We start from the raw sequence: 19,025 nt of genomic DNA, 5'->3' as shown, positions 1-19,025 counted from the left end.
TAGGTTGGTGAACAAGAGCAGGTAAATCCTCCGACATGCTGTCTTCTGACAACATGTCAGTATGAGCTGAACCAGAGAAGATAAAGGCATGATATGTGTGAAGCAATGAGCAGCTCCCTTAGCATATTTGATAAAGTTCAAGGCCCACAGAGATTCAACAACGGCTCTAAGAAAGACAACAGACATGACTATCAGTCTCCTGAAATCACTATGTTGAGGTCATAAAAAGGGAGCCCTTACTTCTTGTCAGAAAGAGTTTGAAGTTACAACACAGAGAAGGGAGCTGTGCGATTAGGAAAATGAGTTTCTTCTTTTTCACATACACCAGTAGGACTAGAAAACACAAAGGCACTTATTCAGAGATTTGAGGTGTAAAGCTTTTCACATGATCATCAGTTCAGATACTGTGTGTATGTTGCTGTGTGCAGGGTACAGTGTGTGGTCAGCCATGTCCAGAGGGGAGATTTGGACAAAACTGTTCGCAGGAATGTCAGTGTCACAACAACGGTTTCTGTGTGTTGTCTACTGGACAGTGTCTCTGCAGCCCTGGATTCACAGGAGAGCGGTGAGAGCAGCCTTTACAATGTACCATACACGACTATACAGCACATGACTGTGCACTCCTGTCTGTGTTGTTACTGTGATGTTGTCCATGTTTTTACTGTGTGCTATGTATTTGCTGTTGTTTGATAATGTACAGTGCTGGGGAAAAGAATTTCCCTTCTGAGACAATGAAGTCTAAGTCTAAATCTATGACAGCATAAGATGGAAATGATGTCCTCCTCAGCTGAGCTGTAACATTAGCTAACTCAGTGGTACTAGGTGAGCTAGCAGTAAATGAGCGCGTCCTTCTGTGCAGTGATACTGTTGGTCGTGTAGTTTTGTAGAAAGAAAATAGTTTGTTCATCAAACTGCTCACAACAAGGTCTGGGGATTATCTTGAGTAGTCGGGTCATGATTTCTAGAAAAAGACATTGCTGTTGAGTTTTTCAAATGCATTTTTTTTTTTTTGGCACTTTGAGCACCACAAGCCAAGTGCCATCTAGTTCCATTATACTGGAGAGAAGACAGATATCTCTACGGCCAATATCTCCAACACTCAGCAATTTACACCAAAAATCTATTCTAGACTGACAAATATCACTACAGATAAGAGGGAAAAGGTGGATTTTAAATATTGGGGTGAACCGTCCCTTTAAGTTAAGCTTCACATTCATTGACATTCACTGTGACACATCAACCATGCATTCATTTGTGAAATTGTTTACATTTGTTCAGAATAGATAATGTATTTGTGAACACCATAAATGACTCACAGATCATCATACAAATATAATTTTATAATTTTATGGCACAGCCATAACAACCAGAGAAAGGTGGAAGAGCTTGTGTACACATAGCGTGTGGGCATCTCCAAGTGCAACTGCTATTTTGCAACACTTAGTTTTGACACAAATAAGCCAATCACAGTGAAGTATGATAACAAGGCTCAATAAATGGAGAGAGCTTCTCTTGGAAAGAGGATTGTTGTCTGGATGGTGCAGGGCCACACAGTGCAAACACACAGCACCACAAAACTACAGCCAGAAGTAGAAGTTGTGAGTTTTATAACATAATTAGCAGAGTGATAATAGAAATAAATAGCAACAACAATAAGATTGTATTTGTTATATGACTGCATCAATCTGACGCAATTTCTTTTATAATTCTAATGTATCTGACAGCATATTCATCATAATTTCTTTCAAGAATGAAATATGAAACACCAGTTTTGCTTTTAAAAGCTGGAATGTAAGCAGTGACACACAGGATTGATGTTTCCCTGTAATTTGATGTCCCCCGCATAGTTTTCCACAAGCACTTCAGCACCCATTCAAAGTACAGAATACCACAGCAGCAACCACTCACTGTCTGAAAAAGCCTTTAAAGTAAAGGATGTCATCAGTAGGAGCTAAGGGTGTCACAAGATTTGCCCTTTTAATTTATTTTCTTGTGTCTTTTTGATGTTTCACCACAGTTAAAAAATTAGGTGACATTTACATCACCTTGAGATATGGTAGGTGACAATAAAGCTTATGGCTGCTGATTGTCATAATGCAACACACTTTCCAGCATGTGAGGTTTCCAAGTGGACAAAATTCAGCGACCATCACATTTATCTGCTTCTGCTCTGCCATACAGCTACACTATTAAAATGAGCCACGCTGTTGCGCAGGGTGACATTTTCCTTCATTACCATGAACACACACACTGTAGTTTATTTTGACTTAGTCACACATACACCATCCTGCTGTCCCAAATACTTACTAAAGCACTTTTACGTATCTGCGTACATGGGGCTCAGTAGCTCAGTCCATAGGGACTTCGCTTGGGAACCAGAGGGTCACCAGCTCAAGCCCCTGCATGGCCCAAGTTGACTTGCAGCTGGAGAGGTGCCAGCTTGCCTCCTGAGCATCAAACTCCCGACTGCCTGGGGCACCCATCCATGAGTGGCAAGGGCAGCCCCCTCGCTCTGACATCCCTCCATTCACTGTATGTATAGGTCCTGATTATCCATGTGTGTGCAGATAAAAACAGAGTGAAAATTTTGAATTTCGCCTCAGGGATCAATAAAGTATGTCTTCTTCCTCTTCATCATCTTCTTCTTCCGAGGCCTAGTGTCTCATAACCCGCCTACTACTCCATATTTTAGAGGCAAATATTGTACTTTCTGTTCACTGGTAACTTTGAAGTTTGAGATCTTGGGCTCTAGTTTCGCAGACCGGGCGAGGCGGGGGCGCAGCGCACCTGCGCTTCGCCAACTGGGTGTGGCCAGGAGGATTTTGCAAGTTTGGCACACCGTGCGCCTGGCGCAGCTACTCCTCTTTCCCACCTCCGTCCCTCCTACCTGCGCAAGTCGGAAAGAGGGAGGAGAGAAGGCGTGGAGTGGGTTTTACACACATCACACCAATCAAATGAGCCCCTCTCCTCACCCTTAAATGTGCCGCGCGAAGGTGTAATGAGAGTTTACTCAATTCGCCATGGCAGAAGAGAGCAGCAGCGTCAAATGGCCAAACTTCTCCCAGGAGGAAACTGATGTTTTGGTCCGGGAGGTCCAAGCTCGCAATGTCCGAATATACGGAACTGCGAGCAGACCTCCATGGGCTGATGATGCAAAGGTAGTCTGGGAGGAGGTCACCACAATTGTAAATCAATGTTGTGTTTCTCTCGTGCGTGCGCGCTCTCTCTTTCTCTCTCTCGCAGTCTCACTCTGTTTCTTTTCTTTAGACTTTTCTAAGATGACAGATGCTGAATATATACTCCCTATCTGATTCTGTGGCTGTTTGTGGTTGGCTGAGAGGGATGTGAACTCACTAGTTTGCAGCTGTGTTAATCAAATCAGGTTGGGTTTCAATTACGCGTGCCAAACATTCCAAACGGTGCCAATCCCCTTTGATCTGACATCAGATGTGACGGGACAGTCGATATAGAGATACATTTATGTGCTGATTGCAGATAGTTGCATTGAATAGTGTTTTTTTTGGTATTTATTGCATTATTAATGTGCCTGATATTCTGGAAACCTGCCTGTGAGGTTTTGGTGACGTGTGCGCACTGTCCGCCGGTCAGCCAAACTTCGGCTTACACCGGCTGCGCTCTGCCTGCGCTGACAGTAGACCTGGTTTCAGCTGGCGAGCTTTTAGTGCACCTTCAGCGAAGCCTTTTGGCACGAAACTGTCACTGTGCCAAGCTGGATCTGTCGACACCTCCCCCTGCTGCGCCGCCACACCCATCTCAGCGCACCTCGGTCTGCCAAACTACCAAACTGAGCGCGCCTCGGGTTGCACTGCTCGAAACTAGCTCTGTGCGGGGTTCGCCACCCTGCGCCACCCTGCGCTGCACCGGGAAACTAGAGCCCCTAATGTGCAAAACCAATTATCAGTTCATTAATATACATTAAATATACATTTTTGCAGACTTTTTTCAGATAAAACAATATAAAAGGTAGTTTAAACAAGCTCTGCCTTGACCAGCTACAACAGTAAAACCTGCTTACACATAAAAATTACACAATAAGTCAAATCAAGTCAATTTTATTTATATAGCCCAATATTACAAATCTCAGTTTGCCCCAGAAGGCTTTACAACCTGTAGAGCACCCTCTCTCCCTATACCCTTGATTCAGAAAAAGAAAATCTTCCCCAAAAAACCTTTAACAGACAGACAGAACCTGAGCCACATGACCTCCTGTCCACCATGGAGACCTGGAGAGAAGTCACACTACACAATAACAATCCAATAATGTGCTGGTATATGCAGTAACAATCACTCACAGGGGCCATTTACTTTTTGTTACTTTAAGTACATTTTGCTAATAATACCAGAGATATTGGATAAAGGAGATACCCCACCGTAGGCTTATCCAATGTTAAGAAAACGGTTACTCTTCCTGTCTCCTAAGTGGGCGTGGTTAGCTCTCCCTCCAATCAGAGCCTGTTCTACCCTCAACCCCCCCCTTCCCCACCACCGTATTGAACAGAGGCTCTGTGGATGTCTGTGTATGGGGATTGAGAAGCAGGTGGAATGAAAATACATTCTTCCTACTATTGCAGCCTATTGCTGCACAAAGCTTGGGCATTTTTTATTTATTACTAGCGGTAAATAACTGTTTGTAAGCTAACTGTGATTTTACCGCCTGTTTATCAAGATCACAAGATCTCGTGAGAACTTGTTTTCTGAGACGGACAGGGCTCAAACAAAGTTAATTTTCTCTTGATCTGTGCGGATGAAAAATGAAGCTTTAGTGTCAGAATATTGGTAAGATGTGTGGCTTGTGGAAAACGAACCCAATATTTACTTTAGTGACTATAGGGCGAAAGAATTGACCATAAATTGTGATCACGTTCATTTTCCTCATTGACGACAATACATTCAAAGCTGCCGCAAGTCTCCTACGGGGGCGTGGCGCTGATGTCACTGAATCAGGAAGTGAGCTGAGTGGGGTATCTCTCTTTATCCACTATCTCTGATAATACTAAGATAAATAAATAATCTGAATACTAATTCTGTCTCTGCTCCTGCTTGAGTGTAACTGCGGTGCCTGACTTAATTGTTAATATTATTGCTTTTAGTAGTAGCATTAGTTTTCCATCCATCCTTTTTCTAACCGCTTATCCTCTTGAAGGTCGTGGGGGGGCTGGAGCCTATCTCAGCTGACATTGGGCAAGAGGCGGGGTACACCCTGGACAGGTCACCAGACTATCGCAGGGTTGACAGTAGAGACAGACAACCATTCACACTCACATTCAGTACACGGACAGACAATTTAGAGTCATCAATTAACCTATCCCCAATCTGCATGTCTTTGGACTGTGGGAGGACGCCGGAGTACCCGGAGAAAACCCACGCTGACACGGGGAGAACATGCAAACTCCACACAGAAGGGCTCCCACACCCGGGATTGAACCAGGAACTCTCTTGCTGTGAGGCAACAGTGATAACCACTACAACACCGTGCCGCCTAGCATTGGCTTTATTTATTTAAATTTAAATTCCCGTTCCAGTCCCACAAAAAGGAGCTGTCACAGAAAAACTGTACGTCATTAATAAAAAAAAAAAAAAAACTTTAACAAGGGAAAAAATGATAGAAACCTCAGAAGGAGCAACTGAGGAGGGATCCACCTTCTAGGACGGACAGATGTGTACAGAACAGATCAACGTGATAACATGACAGTAATCCCTATAACAAAATGATACATTCAGATAGAGAGAGAGAAAGATGCACAGCAACAACACTGAGTGGGTTTACATGGACAGTTTAATTCCCTTTTCATTTGGAATGAAAGTTCATTCCTATTAAAAGTGATCTTGTAAACACCTAATTCGGAATGAAAATGGCCAATGCGATTGAAAATTCATTCCGATGTAAGGGGCTGGAATATTCCGTTTCTAATTCCGAATGAAAGACTTTCTCGCACTTGTATACACTCATTCCTCTTTAAGTTCATTCCGGTCTTTCTGCGCATGCTCGTTTGCTTGCCCTTCTGGTGCGATGATGTATATAGTGCGCGCACGTGACAAGATGGCAGCACGGTCTTCTATCTCCCTTCTTCGACCTTCTACCTACCTTCTCCTCCTCAACAGACGAAGCATTAGCAGAACAAGGTTGTTGTCGTACTGCTGCTTCAAGAATTTAAGCAAAACAAGCCTGAAAAGGCACTAAGAACGGCGTTGTCAAGCATCTTGTTATCCGGAATGAGGACTACAGTGTTTTCTTCCGGTAAACATAAACACATAACAGCCACCCCGCCCCCTATGCAATCAGAAACCTTCCCTGCCCCAAACCTTGCGCGGACCTGAATAAAGGCGATTAAAAGGCGATTAAACTGATCTCCTGTGTAAACCTTCATTCAGAATAAATATTTCCCATGTAAACTAACTGGAAAAACTTTAATTCTGAATCTTTTCATTCAGATTTATTTCATTCCAAATGAGAAGCCATCATGTAACCACACCCAATAACAACTATAACAATAATAATAATAATAATAATAACAACAAAAATAATAGTTTATGACAGTATATGTAAGTATATATCAATATATGAAAGCATATGTATGTGCTAATAATAATTTGCTTCTTTTTTTATTTTATTTTTTTTTGCTCAAAATGTGATATTCATTTATGATAACAATTGTTTTGGGCCAAAAATGACCTCACACAATACATTAAAACCTATAATTACCTCAGGCAGGCTAAAATAATTATTAACAATCTATTAACAATCCATTAACAGTAAATCCTATTTTTTACATTTCTTCCTACTACACCACATACTTTGACTTTAATGCTAAGTGAATACAACACACAGTAGTCACACACAGGCACAAGAAGATGGAGGAGACAGTGACAACATTCTGAGTTTTACAAGCAGCATCTATTTTCCTAAAATCTGCAGAGGCAGGCACAGATTCCATATGGGCCTAATAATAATCATAGCAAAAGAGCAGGCATCAGACAGGACCACAGCAGCAGTGCAACCACGACCCATGATCCAGGCGCAACTGCGATCCGAGGGAACCTGCGAGACAGTGGAGCACAAAGACTCCGGTGGAGACGCTGAGTTAGTGAGATGCAGTAACAGGACATGCATGTTAACAAATGAAGAGAGAGAGAGGGACAGAAGGGGCTCAGTGTAACATAGGCAGTCCCCTGGCAGACTAGGCCTACATCAGCCTAACTAGGGGCTGGTCCAATGCAAGCCTGAGCCAGCCCAAATTATAAGTGTTCATCAAAAAGCAAGGTCTTAAGTGTACTCTTAAATTTGGCACAGCATTGCGATTTTACTTGATATAGGCCTACATAAAATGATGTGTGTGCTCACACTCACAGATACATATTTCCATAGTCTGTGGAAACAAACTAAGAGCTGTTGGCTTCACATTGCTAGCTTAATATTGTTATTATGATTCCTGTCCCGCCCACTCCCAGGACTTTTTTTCCTGTACCGTCTCAATCATGTGATGAATGGTGAAGTTGACTACCATTCTGCGGGAATCCCACATGAATCTGAACCACAGAATTCCTGAAAATATTTCAGCCGCTACCCCAGACTGATGATTTAGACACAGATATATGCACATGCACATACACACAGACACGTACACATAGGGCTTTTCCATTAGCACTTATGGCCAAGCTAAGTCAAACGTTGCATTTCTGTTGTCAGTTTAAACATGCCAAGCCGTGATATGCCACGCCTGAAATGGACCCTCCCTGGAGTAGGGCCAAAAGTGCGACCTGGTTTTCTGATTAGATGTACTTGCCTGGAAGACACTTGTCTTCCCGGGGTTGTTCTGTTTTGTCTTTTGTGTTGCAAAAAGAAAAAAAAAGAGTTAACCCCTCTTTGACATTGATAACAAAAACTGAAAATTTTAGACTTCATTAAAGACTTTTTAGCAGAACATTTGTATTGGATTGCATTAGATCAGGGCTAAGAACCAGGATCGTGAGAAAATCCCACAGAAGATCTTTTGCATCTTACAGTTGACATGACCTTGTTGTCCTTACTGAACCTAATGATGACATGCTCAAGAGTGAAACCAAGAAACAAGATCAAATCAACTCATCTGTGTCTCCTTAACTCTTCCACATCCTCCAGGGAGAAGACAGAAAACACAACCAGGAAGCCCAGTCAGTGTTTTCACAGACAAATGTCAGCAGAGCACCACGCAGGGCTTCAGGCCCATATAATTAGCAATATCAGAGAACACACACCATATACTTAAGCAGACCAGTGACGAGACAGGAATAGCCCTTCCAAGTGCTCTTTCATGAGTAAATAAGGGTTTAAGGGAAGCCAGACGTCACAGTACAACACAGCTTAGAACTGGGCTGGCCATGCCACGCCCGAACCCACTGGAAGTGGGGGGAGATATCTGTCCCTTAGGAGGAGCACCACTGCTGTTTGCTAGTGCTTTGCAAGAATGTAGATGAGAAAATGTGGTGTTAAAATGTAAAAAAAAACAACCACAGCATTAAATGTCAAGTGAATGTTGAGTAAATCTTTTAAGTACTAAAAAACACAGTTAGGGTCATATTTGCCCTTTTTCTTCTTCTAGCCTGCTCTGAATGATTGGAGAGGGACAGGGCGTTTTATTTTAAAATCCAGCTTGATTTGGTGGTTGGTCTGATATATGTTTGTACTGTAACCATGGAAGAGATACCCACTGCATTCAATTAAACTGTTTGTTTGCGAGTGGTTTGTTTTGCTTAGCTGTCACCAAATTAGCTGAAAATCTGTATTCCAGCAATGACTGTGATTCTGACCGAGCCATGGAACCACCACAGAGGCTTTTTACTGCAGTCAGTAGAGTGTAGTGGATGAAACAAGTCAACAGACTGCTTAAATTCATGACACTTTTGCTACAGTCATGGTTGGACAAAGGATGGTGATACATTTTAATTCATCTGTACATATATACTTGAATATTCATGGTCGCCAGAGGTTGATTTGCAACCATAAATTAAAAGATGAAGTTATTCAGCCCTATTGTGTATGCATCTACCTATTTACTAATAGATAGATAGATAGATACATAGATACATAGATAGATACATAGATACATAGATAGATAGATCGATATATATCATAGATCTAATATGTAGATGCTGCTGATGACTTAGGAGGAGGAGGTGTCGATATATACAGAGCCTCCTAGTTGATGTTGCTAAACCCTGCCTACAGATCAATAAATGATGATTACTGATAAACTGTAAGGGAAAAATATTTTTGGAGTCAGGTTGAATTCATGGGAGTTAGACTTTAAAAATAAACCCCTCACCTTCAGCATAAAAGCTACAGGAAGTTAACAGTTTTTTTAACAATCCCCTGATTTGCGTAGAAGCATTTCCTGAAACTCTAACCTCATTCTCCAAACTCTTTAGTGCAATCTCCAAAAGAGCTTTCTCATAACACTATACCCACTGTGCAAAAAAGCCTATAACACTCAAAATGATAACTGCATGAATCAACATACAGTCAGTCAATATCTACAGTGGTCTCAACGAATGTATTGCCCCTTCTGATCATTGCATAAACCTCAACACTGAAAACTCAAAGCATTTACATCATAACTGGATAAACTGAACATACAGTTTTGCTGTCAATACACAGATTTCCTGAACACAAAAGTATGAAAAAGAAATTGTTTAGTCATGTTGGCTGCCTTTTCAAATGATTACCCTGTACATTGCTGTGTCTTGCTGTGAACAGGTGCCAGGATGAGTGTCCAATCGGTACTTATGGTGCTGGCTGTGCAAAGACGTGTCGTTGTAAGAACAACAGCAAGTGCTACCACACCAACGGAATGTGTTTGTGTGAGCCAGGATACACAGGGGAAACGTGTGATGCCCGACTGTGTCCTGAAGGACACTATGGCCTCCGGTGTGATAGGAAGTGTCCATGCTACGCCCAGAACACACACAGGTATGCAGTAGATCCTGTTCAAACGCCATCTTGCATGTGTAGTATATGCAGTCAATTTAAAGTTTCCAAATTTTCCAGGTTTCCACATCTTGAAAAACAGAGTAAATGTTTTAGTCAGTCAGCCACCTGAAATATTCCAAATTATTACTCTGAGTGTTTAAATCTGTATCTTTCAAATTCAAGTGTTAGCAGGTGTCAGGAAGAAGTATTCACGTGTTGTCTGTGTATGTTTGTCAGGGTGATGGTTGATGCTGTAGACAGCTGACTGTTGTGGCCCAGTAGTCAGTGGTCAGTTAGGCTGGCACAGCTGGCGGCTGCATGTGTCTACACAGCTGTTCTGCTGCTCCTCAATGGGACTGCTGTATCAGGTGGGCCAGCTGTCACTAGTACAGGCAGGTTCCACACGGCAGATATTCCCCACCCTGCTGGCATGGAGTGAATTTCATGGAGACTTTCAATTTATCAGTATCGGTCACCTTTGCTTCAGTTTTGTATCAGGATCAGTAGAACCTGAGGTATATTTGCTTTTAAACCATACACTCACATAGACAACCATTGTGAATATATTTGTTCACATGCTTGTCTGTGCACTCTGCATGTTACTGAAGGATTACCTAGAGTGCACACTGGAGACCTCAGGCCGTATAGAACTACGATTTGCCTGATGTAAATAATAAACATTGTGATGCATTTTTCTGCATCAAATTTCGTATTGGATATGTATATATATATATATATATATATATATATATTTGTATGTATGTACATATATGGGCAGCACGGTGTTGTAGTGGTTAGCACTGTCGCCTCACAGCAAGAGGGTTCCTGGTTCTATCCCAGGAGGGAGCCCTTCTGTGCGGAGTTTGCATGTTCTTCCCGTGTCAGCGCAGGTTTTCTCCGGGTACTCTGGCTTCCTCCCACAGTCCAAAGACATGCAGGTTAATTGGTGACTATAAATTGGCCATAGGTGAGAATGTGAGTGTGAATGGTTGTCTGTCCCTATGTGTCAGCCCCGATAGTCTGGCGACCTGTCCAGGGTGTACCCTGCCTCTCGCCCAATGTCAACTGGGATAGGCTCCAACCCCCCTATATATCTATATATATATATATATACACATATATCTATATATCTATCTATATATATATATATATATATATATATATAATTTAAAAAAATGTCTCTATTCTGCTTCACCCAAAATAACTTAACTTTCAGTGACAGAAAAATCCCCCCCCCCCTTTCTTTGTTTGCTCCATGTTCGCAAGTCGACAGGATGCACCTATCCATAGTAATTATTACCTCCATATATGGTGATCACTGACTATTCATGAGCGGGGATGTATGCTAATTGCTGACAAGCAGGAGCACGCTTTCAATTTACGATTGATTGGCATTCATGACCATGCACAGTTTTCTTAAGCATTCATGAATACGGTGTAGGTTTTAGTACCAAGGTTTTTTATGTGCAAATCTACTTACATTACTAACATTTCATGAATGAGACCGAAAGAGTGTAGCAAAAGCATAAAAGTTAGCATGGCTAGATAATTCAATTTTCAATTCAATTTTAATTAAAAAACCCAGTATCACAAATCACAATTTGCCTCACAGGGCTTTACAGTATACGACATCCCTCTGTCCTTAGACCCTCACAGCGGATAAGGAAAACCTCCCCAAAAAAAAAACCTTAAATAGGGTCAGTAATGAATGAAATTAAGCAAACATATAGCTTTGGGTCCCAGTTCTGCTCTAAAATTTGACATTACCAGCCAGTTCATTCAGGTCTGAGAGATGTGGGTATGGTCCGGTTCTTTCTCTCAATTTGAGTTTCTGGCTAGAACTTTTTGTTTAGTGTTCTAAATCTGAACAACGTACTATCCCAGTTAAACACACATTAATCATTCTTTTTTCACCAAGTTGTTGTTTTTCCCCACTATAGGCCTAAAGGACTGAAATGATGGGCCCCTAAGCATGTGTGCTTTAAAGGCCCCGCATCCTACATAAACCTTCTTCCTTTCTTTGTTGTGACATCCTATATGTGAAGATGGTTTTGTCAAAAGTGTAAAGGAGGACATTCTACCTGAGCTGGTATCTGAGAACTGAGGTTACCAGCTAATAAAAATAATTTCAGCAACAACTGTAATTAAAGTAATTAAAATCATTATACCCGGTGAAGTCTGGCTTTCATATATATATATATAAAAAAAAACTAAAAAATAGATAAGTTGCTCACTGCTGAAAATGTGGCCCATTGACATTGTCTGGCTTTATAATCCGGCCCAATTGATTTTGTAATTGAATAGCCCTGGTATAGATCTTCTGTGCTGTCAGGGGGACAGTGGGTGTGAAGCATCCATGTTTTCACAGAGATGAATTTAACTATAAGAGAAACTTGACTGGTGCATGGAGGCATACAACTACAGGGTGGTAATTCTACTTATTAGTTTGTACTGTTAACAATGCTGTTGGAATTCATGATTGTTTACTTGCCGCAGAAAGCCATTGATTCAGGCTGACATAAGGCAGCATGTGTTGCTTTGTGTGCTGCATTAAAATGGACTGGAAACTGTGCCCAACGGGCACACAATAGCACTGTGCCAGTCAGGTTTTGTGCACCCACTGAGAACAGGCAGAAACTATTTGACTTTAGATGTGGTTGGACAACAAGTCATACAAACGTGTATTTCAAGCATACAAAAGCCTTTAGGCCATAACCCTGGCAGGTCACAGTTAGGATCCCTAAATGTGAGACGCAGTAATAGACCTACAGTATGAGCAAAAACTAAACTAGGATTATATACAATCTCTAACTCTGGTATGTTCCTCTCTTGTCTCCAGCTGCCACCCAATGTCAGGAGAGTGTACATGTCAGCCTGGCTGGTCAGGCCTCTACTGCAATGAGACGTGTACCCCAGGATTTTATGGCGAGTCCTGCCAGCAGGTGTGCCAGTGCCAGAACGGTGCTGACTGCCACAGTGTGACTGGAGAGTGTATCTGTGCTCCAGGCTTCATGGTAAAACCCCATTTTTGTCATGTCAGAATGTCAATGAATGTGTAAGGTCACAAATCATGTGAATCCATTTGGATTATGTATCATCCAGTATGTATGATACATAATGTTGTCATAGGCTCATCATCCAGCTCAAAGCCCTTGGCAAAAATCTGATTTGTGAATCTGGATATTGAAATAAAATTGACTGAACTCAACTCATCTGACTGAATCATAGCCAGCAAACCAAGGCCAGAGATTTCAAGGAACTGAAATCATCACAGTGAAACAGTGAAAATCATGATAAAGGAGAATATACAATGCATTTCACTCTCAGCCAATCGCACAGGTAACACTTCTAGTCCTCCTCTGGACCTGAAAATACTATTTTGGAATTTCACTTCAACTAATGGTTCAACATTTTGGAAAATACAGATATTAGCTTTCTCTTTGAGACTTAGATAAGAATATCTGTATCAATCTCGTGTCTGTGTGTTAAGTACAGAGCTGGAGTTTGGATGTGGTTGGCCTAGCTTAGCATTAAGACTAGAAGCAGGGGGAAACAGCAACTGTCCAAAGTTAGAAATACACCTCTAAAGCTAGAAAATGAAACATAGGAATAGAAGTTTGTAGTTTTAGGGGGAGTCACATGCTGGAAGTATTTCTCAACAAACAACTGTTTATCCATCCAACCAGTGTATCCAGCTATGGTATGAGTTGACAGTGTAGGAGCAATACCTTTAGAAAATGTTTGCAAGGAGGAAAGTGACTAATCAAATTAATAACTCCGGAAACCAATTATTAATTCATCAGTACACTTATCAATAATGAATCAGTCTCAGTATCTGGGTTATGAATTGTGTATACAGTGATCTTAGTTCCTGCTAAAACGAAATATTCACAGACTATGACTTGGTGATAAATGAAGATTTATTTAGGGCTAAATGTTTTAACAACTGAGTAAATTAATAATAAATGAGGATGATATGAAATAACACAAAATCAACAGTATGTATAGATGGATTAAGACAAGAGGTAACACTTTTGTCAGTTAGCTATTTAGTTTGGTGATACTGAGAGAGAGTATGTGACTATAGATACATTGGGGACGCAGGGATGCACAAAATTCTTTACCTAACGAAACCTAAATTAAGATCAGAGTAACTAAGTCTCCTATTCGACATCAACTCTTATCACAACACAGCGGCTGCATCAGGTGAGGGGGATTTAGCCTACTTTGAGAAGAGATGACTCAGTCGGATGTTTTTTGGGGACCCCGGACTGGCGCTGGCAACTCCCGGCTTCACTTCACAGCCCTCCAGCAGGGTGATACAAACTGGAACGCAGCAGTGAGGGGTGGTGGAGCCTGAAGGCGGTGTCCTTTAGGTGGTCTTCACACGTCGGTGATTTAAGGCGGCAGAAAGTCTCTTGATTTGGCCAAAGAGCTCCTGCTCTGCGGACACTTGGACAAGTGGCTGACAGCCGCTGGATCTGATGAATCTTTGATGGAGTTGCAGGCCGAACAGAAACTCATCTATTTAGCTATGGCTCCTCACTCCTCCTCAAAGTTGAAAACAATCACGTCGGCCGTTCCATATTATTATCAAAGTCATTATCAACGTGTAGAAAAAAAAATGTTACAATTGGCTGGCTTCGTCGCTTCAGGTATAATATTACTGAAAGCACAGACAAAAAGAAAGAAACCTCAGGACAGACAAACAGTCCTGGATGTGTCAAGCAAAATTTAAAAGTTCAAAATAATTCTGATCGTAAGAAAAGAAAGAGTTACGCAGGAACCAAGTTTAAGAGTGTAATGGGTTCAGGCATAAAGAGTATAACTAGAAGTAGGAACAGCAACAGAAAGAAAAAGAGAAAGTAAAAAGTAAAGTAAAAAGAAAGAGAGGAAAGTGCAGAGATGTGCTGAGCTCAATAGTTTTATCCCACCATCTTGAGAGGGCGTGTCCGAATTTAGACGTTATTTTATTTCAGAGGAAACTTAATGAACTTTAACAAAACTTTATTTGTGAAATTATATAGGCTACTTTAACATCTTAGATGTGATAGACGCATACTCTTCCCATTATGGTCAAAATTGGCTCTTAACATCAAAATTAAATTTGTATATTTATTATTCCTCATATATCAGCGGAACACAAGCATAAATGATTCGTGCACAAACACTACAAACTAGGTTTGTAGATCCTGTGGACGCCGCCATTGTTGTTGCCGGCTTGTCAGTGTTGCCAGATCTTGGGAGAGAAACAAGCAACCGGGGCTATGGAAACAAGCCCAAAAGAAGGGACTTTCATGCATTTAAATAACTTCTTAGACAGATATAGAGGAAGGTGATGTTTAGAGAGCAAGCCCAAATAAGCAACTCCACTTTAGAAACAAGCCCAGAGTCGCGGCTAATAAGCGGACCTGGCAAGTGGCAACCCTGCGGCTTGTCCTCCTCACATTTCTTCTGTCCTCCTGCGTGCTGACGTGGATGTATCCCGCCTCTCATTGGCTGATGCTCTTTGTCAGTGTGTCAGCCTTCTCCAGTTTTCTAGCATACTAGATATCCAGTCCCAGTCACAGACTAGGGGGCGACTTGCTAATAGATTTGTTCACACAATAGGATTCGTCGTGGCAGATTATCTGCCGACTCACCTCCGACCCAAGGTGGCTCTCAAGATCCTCTGCGACGTCAAAATCGCGGTGAAAATCACGTAATGTGAACTAGTCTTTAGTCTCTGCTCAGGAATGCATACTGAATTTACAATCCTCACATCTGTTCAATTTTTCCTCTTCACCAGGTTGTGAATTAGATGGTGTGGTTGACAAGAGGGGAGAGGATGTGGTGAACTTAAAAGCATAGTCAATGACCCTGCATGGCCGTGTTGTCACAAGCTGAATTCCTTTAAGATGTTGATCGACATATGGAACCTGGAGGGGTCTCAAGTGACACCTTTACACCGAGTTTAGAATGCTGTTGTTCCGGGTCCACGTCATTGGTTCGACAGCCCATTGGTTCGACATCCCATTAGTCCGACTGTCCGCGGTGCTGAACGGCTCGCGGCGGGCGTATGGTGCGCTGCGACCGGCTTGAGGCGGAGCAGGCTCACGGCTTATGTGTTTGTCACTTTCTTTTTCATTTTAACCCACACCATGATCTTTTCCTAACCCTAACCAAGTGGTTTTTGTGCCTAAACCTAACCAGACCTTAACCACAGGGCATCATGATGATTTCGGAACGGACTTTGGAACAATGAGTTTAATATGGTCGGAACAATGGGATGTCGAACCAATGGGCTGTCGAACCAATGGGCAGTTCCCATTGTTCCTACAACAGATATGGTCTGTGAGTGTTTGATTTTAGACTGTAGACAAGAAGGTACCACCAACAGTCAGTATGTTTACATGACATTAGAGAAAATCGATTTATTGTATTAGTATGACTAATAGCTCTAGCTGTACTTAACTGTCCATGTAGAAGTATTGATTGTCATGTTAAGACTTCAGGAAGTTGAACAATAAAAGATACAGTGCGGTAGTCAGTGAGCTTTACAGTACATGTGCTGGTAGGTGTGTTTTTTAACTTGGGCAAAGCCAGGCTAGCTGTTTTCCCTCGGCTTTCAGTCTTTATGCTAAGCTAGGCTAACAATGACCAGACTCCAGCTCCATACTTAACACAGACAGACAGACAGACAGACAGACAGACAGGAAGCAAATAAGCCGGTTTCCCAGAATGTGAAATTATTCCTTTAACTTTTAACTTTCATTTTATTATTGAAACAGTATCATCAAACCTCTTGCAGCCATAATGAACCCATCCCAAAGACAATAAGTTAGGACATATCACATTTAATAGAAGAGGCTACTTTTGCCAATAGAAGTTCAGTGAGACCTGGAGCAGACTTAGGTTTTAAGTATCCATAGCTTCACATCAGCTCATGTTCACACCACACACAACCACAACCACTTCCAAGTATGATGTCAGGCCTAGGAGACAAATCCTTATTGTTTCCACATGAACTGTATCTGTTCAAAGCACTTTCATGGCCCTCACAGTAATAGAAGTGTTTATCAGGGAAAACATCAGGACCCCATGGGAAAATCAGCAAAGCAGAGGTCTTAAACAAGAATAATGACAAAGAACAGAGTTCTTATTTTGGCTGCTTGATACATGCTCTTGATGCACTGTTTTTCCAACAGAATTAAAGTTTAACAGTTGGTTAATATGAGCATACAGTACCTCACTGTCCATCTCTGCTGATGTTTGGGACAAGATATACCATATGCAGCTGTGTCACACATCTACTACACACATCCGATGTCAGCTGGAGAATGTGTTGTCACAAAACTTGTCCTATGACAACAAAACAATGAAGAAAAATGGGGAAAGGACTGCAGTGATGCACTTGAGGGTGGAACTCAGTTGAATACAGCAGATATCTGATCATGTCTCTTCGGTGCTGCTGATGGTGGAGCTGTACATTTAAAGGATGCGTGATGTCCTCACTGCTTCTTCTAACTATTTATCCCCTGTAATGACATTCTCAGGGTCCCAACTGTTCAGTCCCCTGTCCAGCAGGAACACATGGAGTGGAGTGCGCATCCATCTGTAACTGTAAGAACAAAGCTCAGTGTTCACCTGTGGACGGATCCTGCACCTGTAAACCAGGTGAGCTGAGGAGTAGAAGGAGAGGGAGGAGGAGAGGAGAGAGGAGGAGAGGAAAGATAAGAGGAAGGAGGCAAAAAGAGAGGGGGGGATGAAAGGAAGGAAGCGAAAACATTATAGCACAGGGCTGGAGTCAGACTCATTTTCAGCCCTGGAGTTTCATGCCTCAGACCAGCCCACTTTAGATCATGACCTATTATAACCTTACATGTTAAGTCTACAATAGTGCACTATTCTCTAAAGCCTTGTAATTCAGTGTATTTTTCTAGAATATTTCCAATTAAGTGCAAGTAAGCGTTGCTTCACAATGTAGATTTATTTCAACATGAGTGAGGTGCCACGGGGACTTTGGCGTTTTCCGTCCACTCTTCTGATGAGGAGGCATGTCGGTGGTCGATTCCACAAATCATTGGAGACGTGCGTGTAATCAGACCACCGCTGCAGAGCACCGTGGAGCCGGTGTGTCCACCTCACCAATTCAGCTGCTGCATAGACTTCACGTTCATCCGTGCGCTGTGTTAATAAGGAGGCGTGTCGGTAAACGACTCCAAAATTCATTGCCGGCGATGGCAAGCCGTTTTAACATTTAATCGCTAAGTTTGACTATTCGGAATTACCATTATAGATATCAACAACACCATTTTGACTAGTCGTAATGTCATTGTGACTAGTATGAATTTTTATTGAAGATATCTATAACGTCATTCTGACTAGTCAAAACTACAGTTACAGATATCTGTAATTAGATTTTGACTAGTCAAAACTCTAATTTAAGATATAATTCAGTTTTGACTAGTAAGATTCAAACTACTTTTGCCATTCATGTGTATGGGGTTTGTCATTATAGATATCTTCAGTGTAGTTGCGGATATCTGCAACTGAATTGGAGATATCTATAATTACAGTTTGAGATATCTACAATTTAATTTTGACTAGTCATAATTCAAGTTCAAGATATCTACAACTTCATTCTGACTATCTGAAACTTAATTCAACATTCGACATGGATAGAAACTGTTGTTAATGTGCAACTTAAGTGATTCGCAAAGTCATACAACAGTGTCAGCATTCTTTCAGAGAAACTGTTCTAGATGTATTTTTATCATTGTGTTACATGGTTTTGGCAATGGTTTTGATGCTAGCTACTGTTAATGGTAACTAAGGTAGGCCTACATGTGTGTGTTTGAATGTTAATAACCTTGTTTAATCAGGGTGGCACGGGGTGGACTGCTCTATCAACTGTCCCAGTGGTACCTGGGGTCTGGGCTGTAACCTCACCTGCATGTGTGGCAACGGAGGAGCATGTAATGCCCTGAATGGTCACTGTACCTGTGCTCCAGGCTGGAGAGGAGACAGGTGTGAACTCCGCTGCCAGGTGAGAGGACAGGGATGCTTTTAGATATTT

At 41.8% G+C, this 19,025-nt stretch overlaps 1 protein-coding gene across 1 annotated transcript in view; it reads left to right on the top strand.

Annotated features, from left to right (window-relative positions):
* Positions 1-19,025, top strand: part of megf10 (multiple EGF-like-domains 10) — a 130,971-nt gene that overhangs the window by 96,013 nt on the left and 15,933 nt on the right. The window contains exons 8-12 of the mRNA XM_033647526.2: positions 429-565; positions 9,755-9,967; positions 12,807-12,981; positions 17,503-17,623; positions 18,832-18,995. Coding sequence (XP_033503417.1) covers positions 429-565; positions 9,755-9,967; positions 12,807-12,981; positions 17,503-17,623; positions 18,832-18,995 — 810 coding nt within the window. The remainder of the gene's footprint in view (positions 1-428; positions 566-9,754; positions 9,968-12,806; positions 12,982-17,502; positions 17,624-18,831; positions 18,996-19,025) is intronic.

The sequence above is a fragment of the Epinephelus lanceolatus genome, chromosome 19, assembly GCF_041903045.1.
Source record: "Epinephelus lanceolatus isolate andai-2023 chromosome 19, ASM4190304v1, whole genome shotgun sequence".
Lineage (NCBI taxonomy): Eukaryota > Metazoa > Chordata > Actinopteri > Perciformes > Serranidae > Epinephelus > Epinephelus lanceolatus.
The sequence above is the reverse complement of the archived record's forward strand: the minus strand, read 5'-3'. Positions and strand labels throughout refer to the sequence as shown.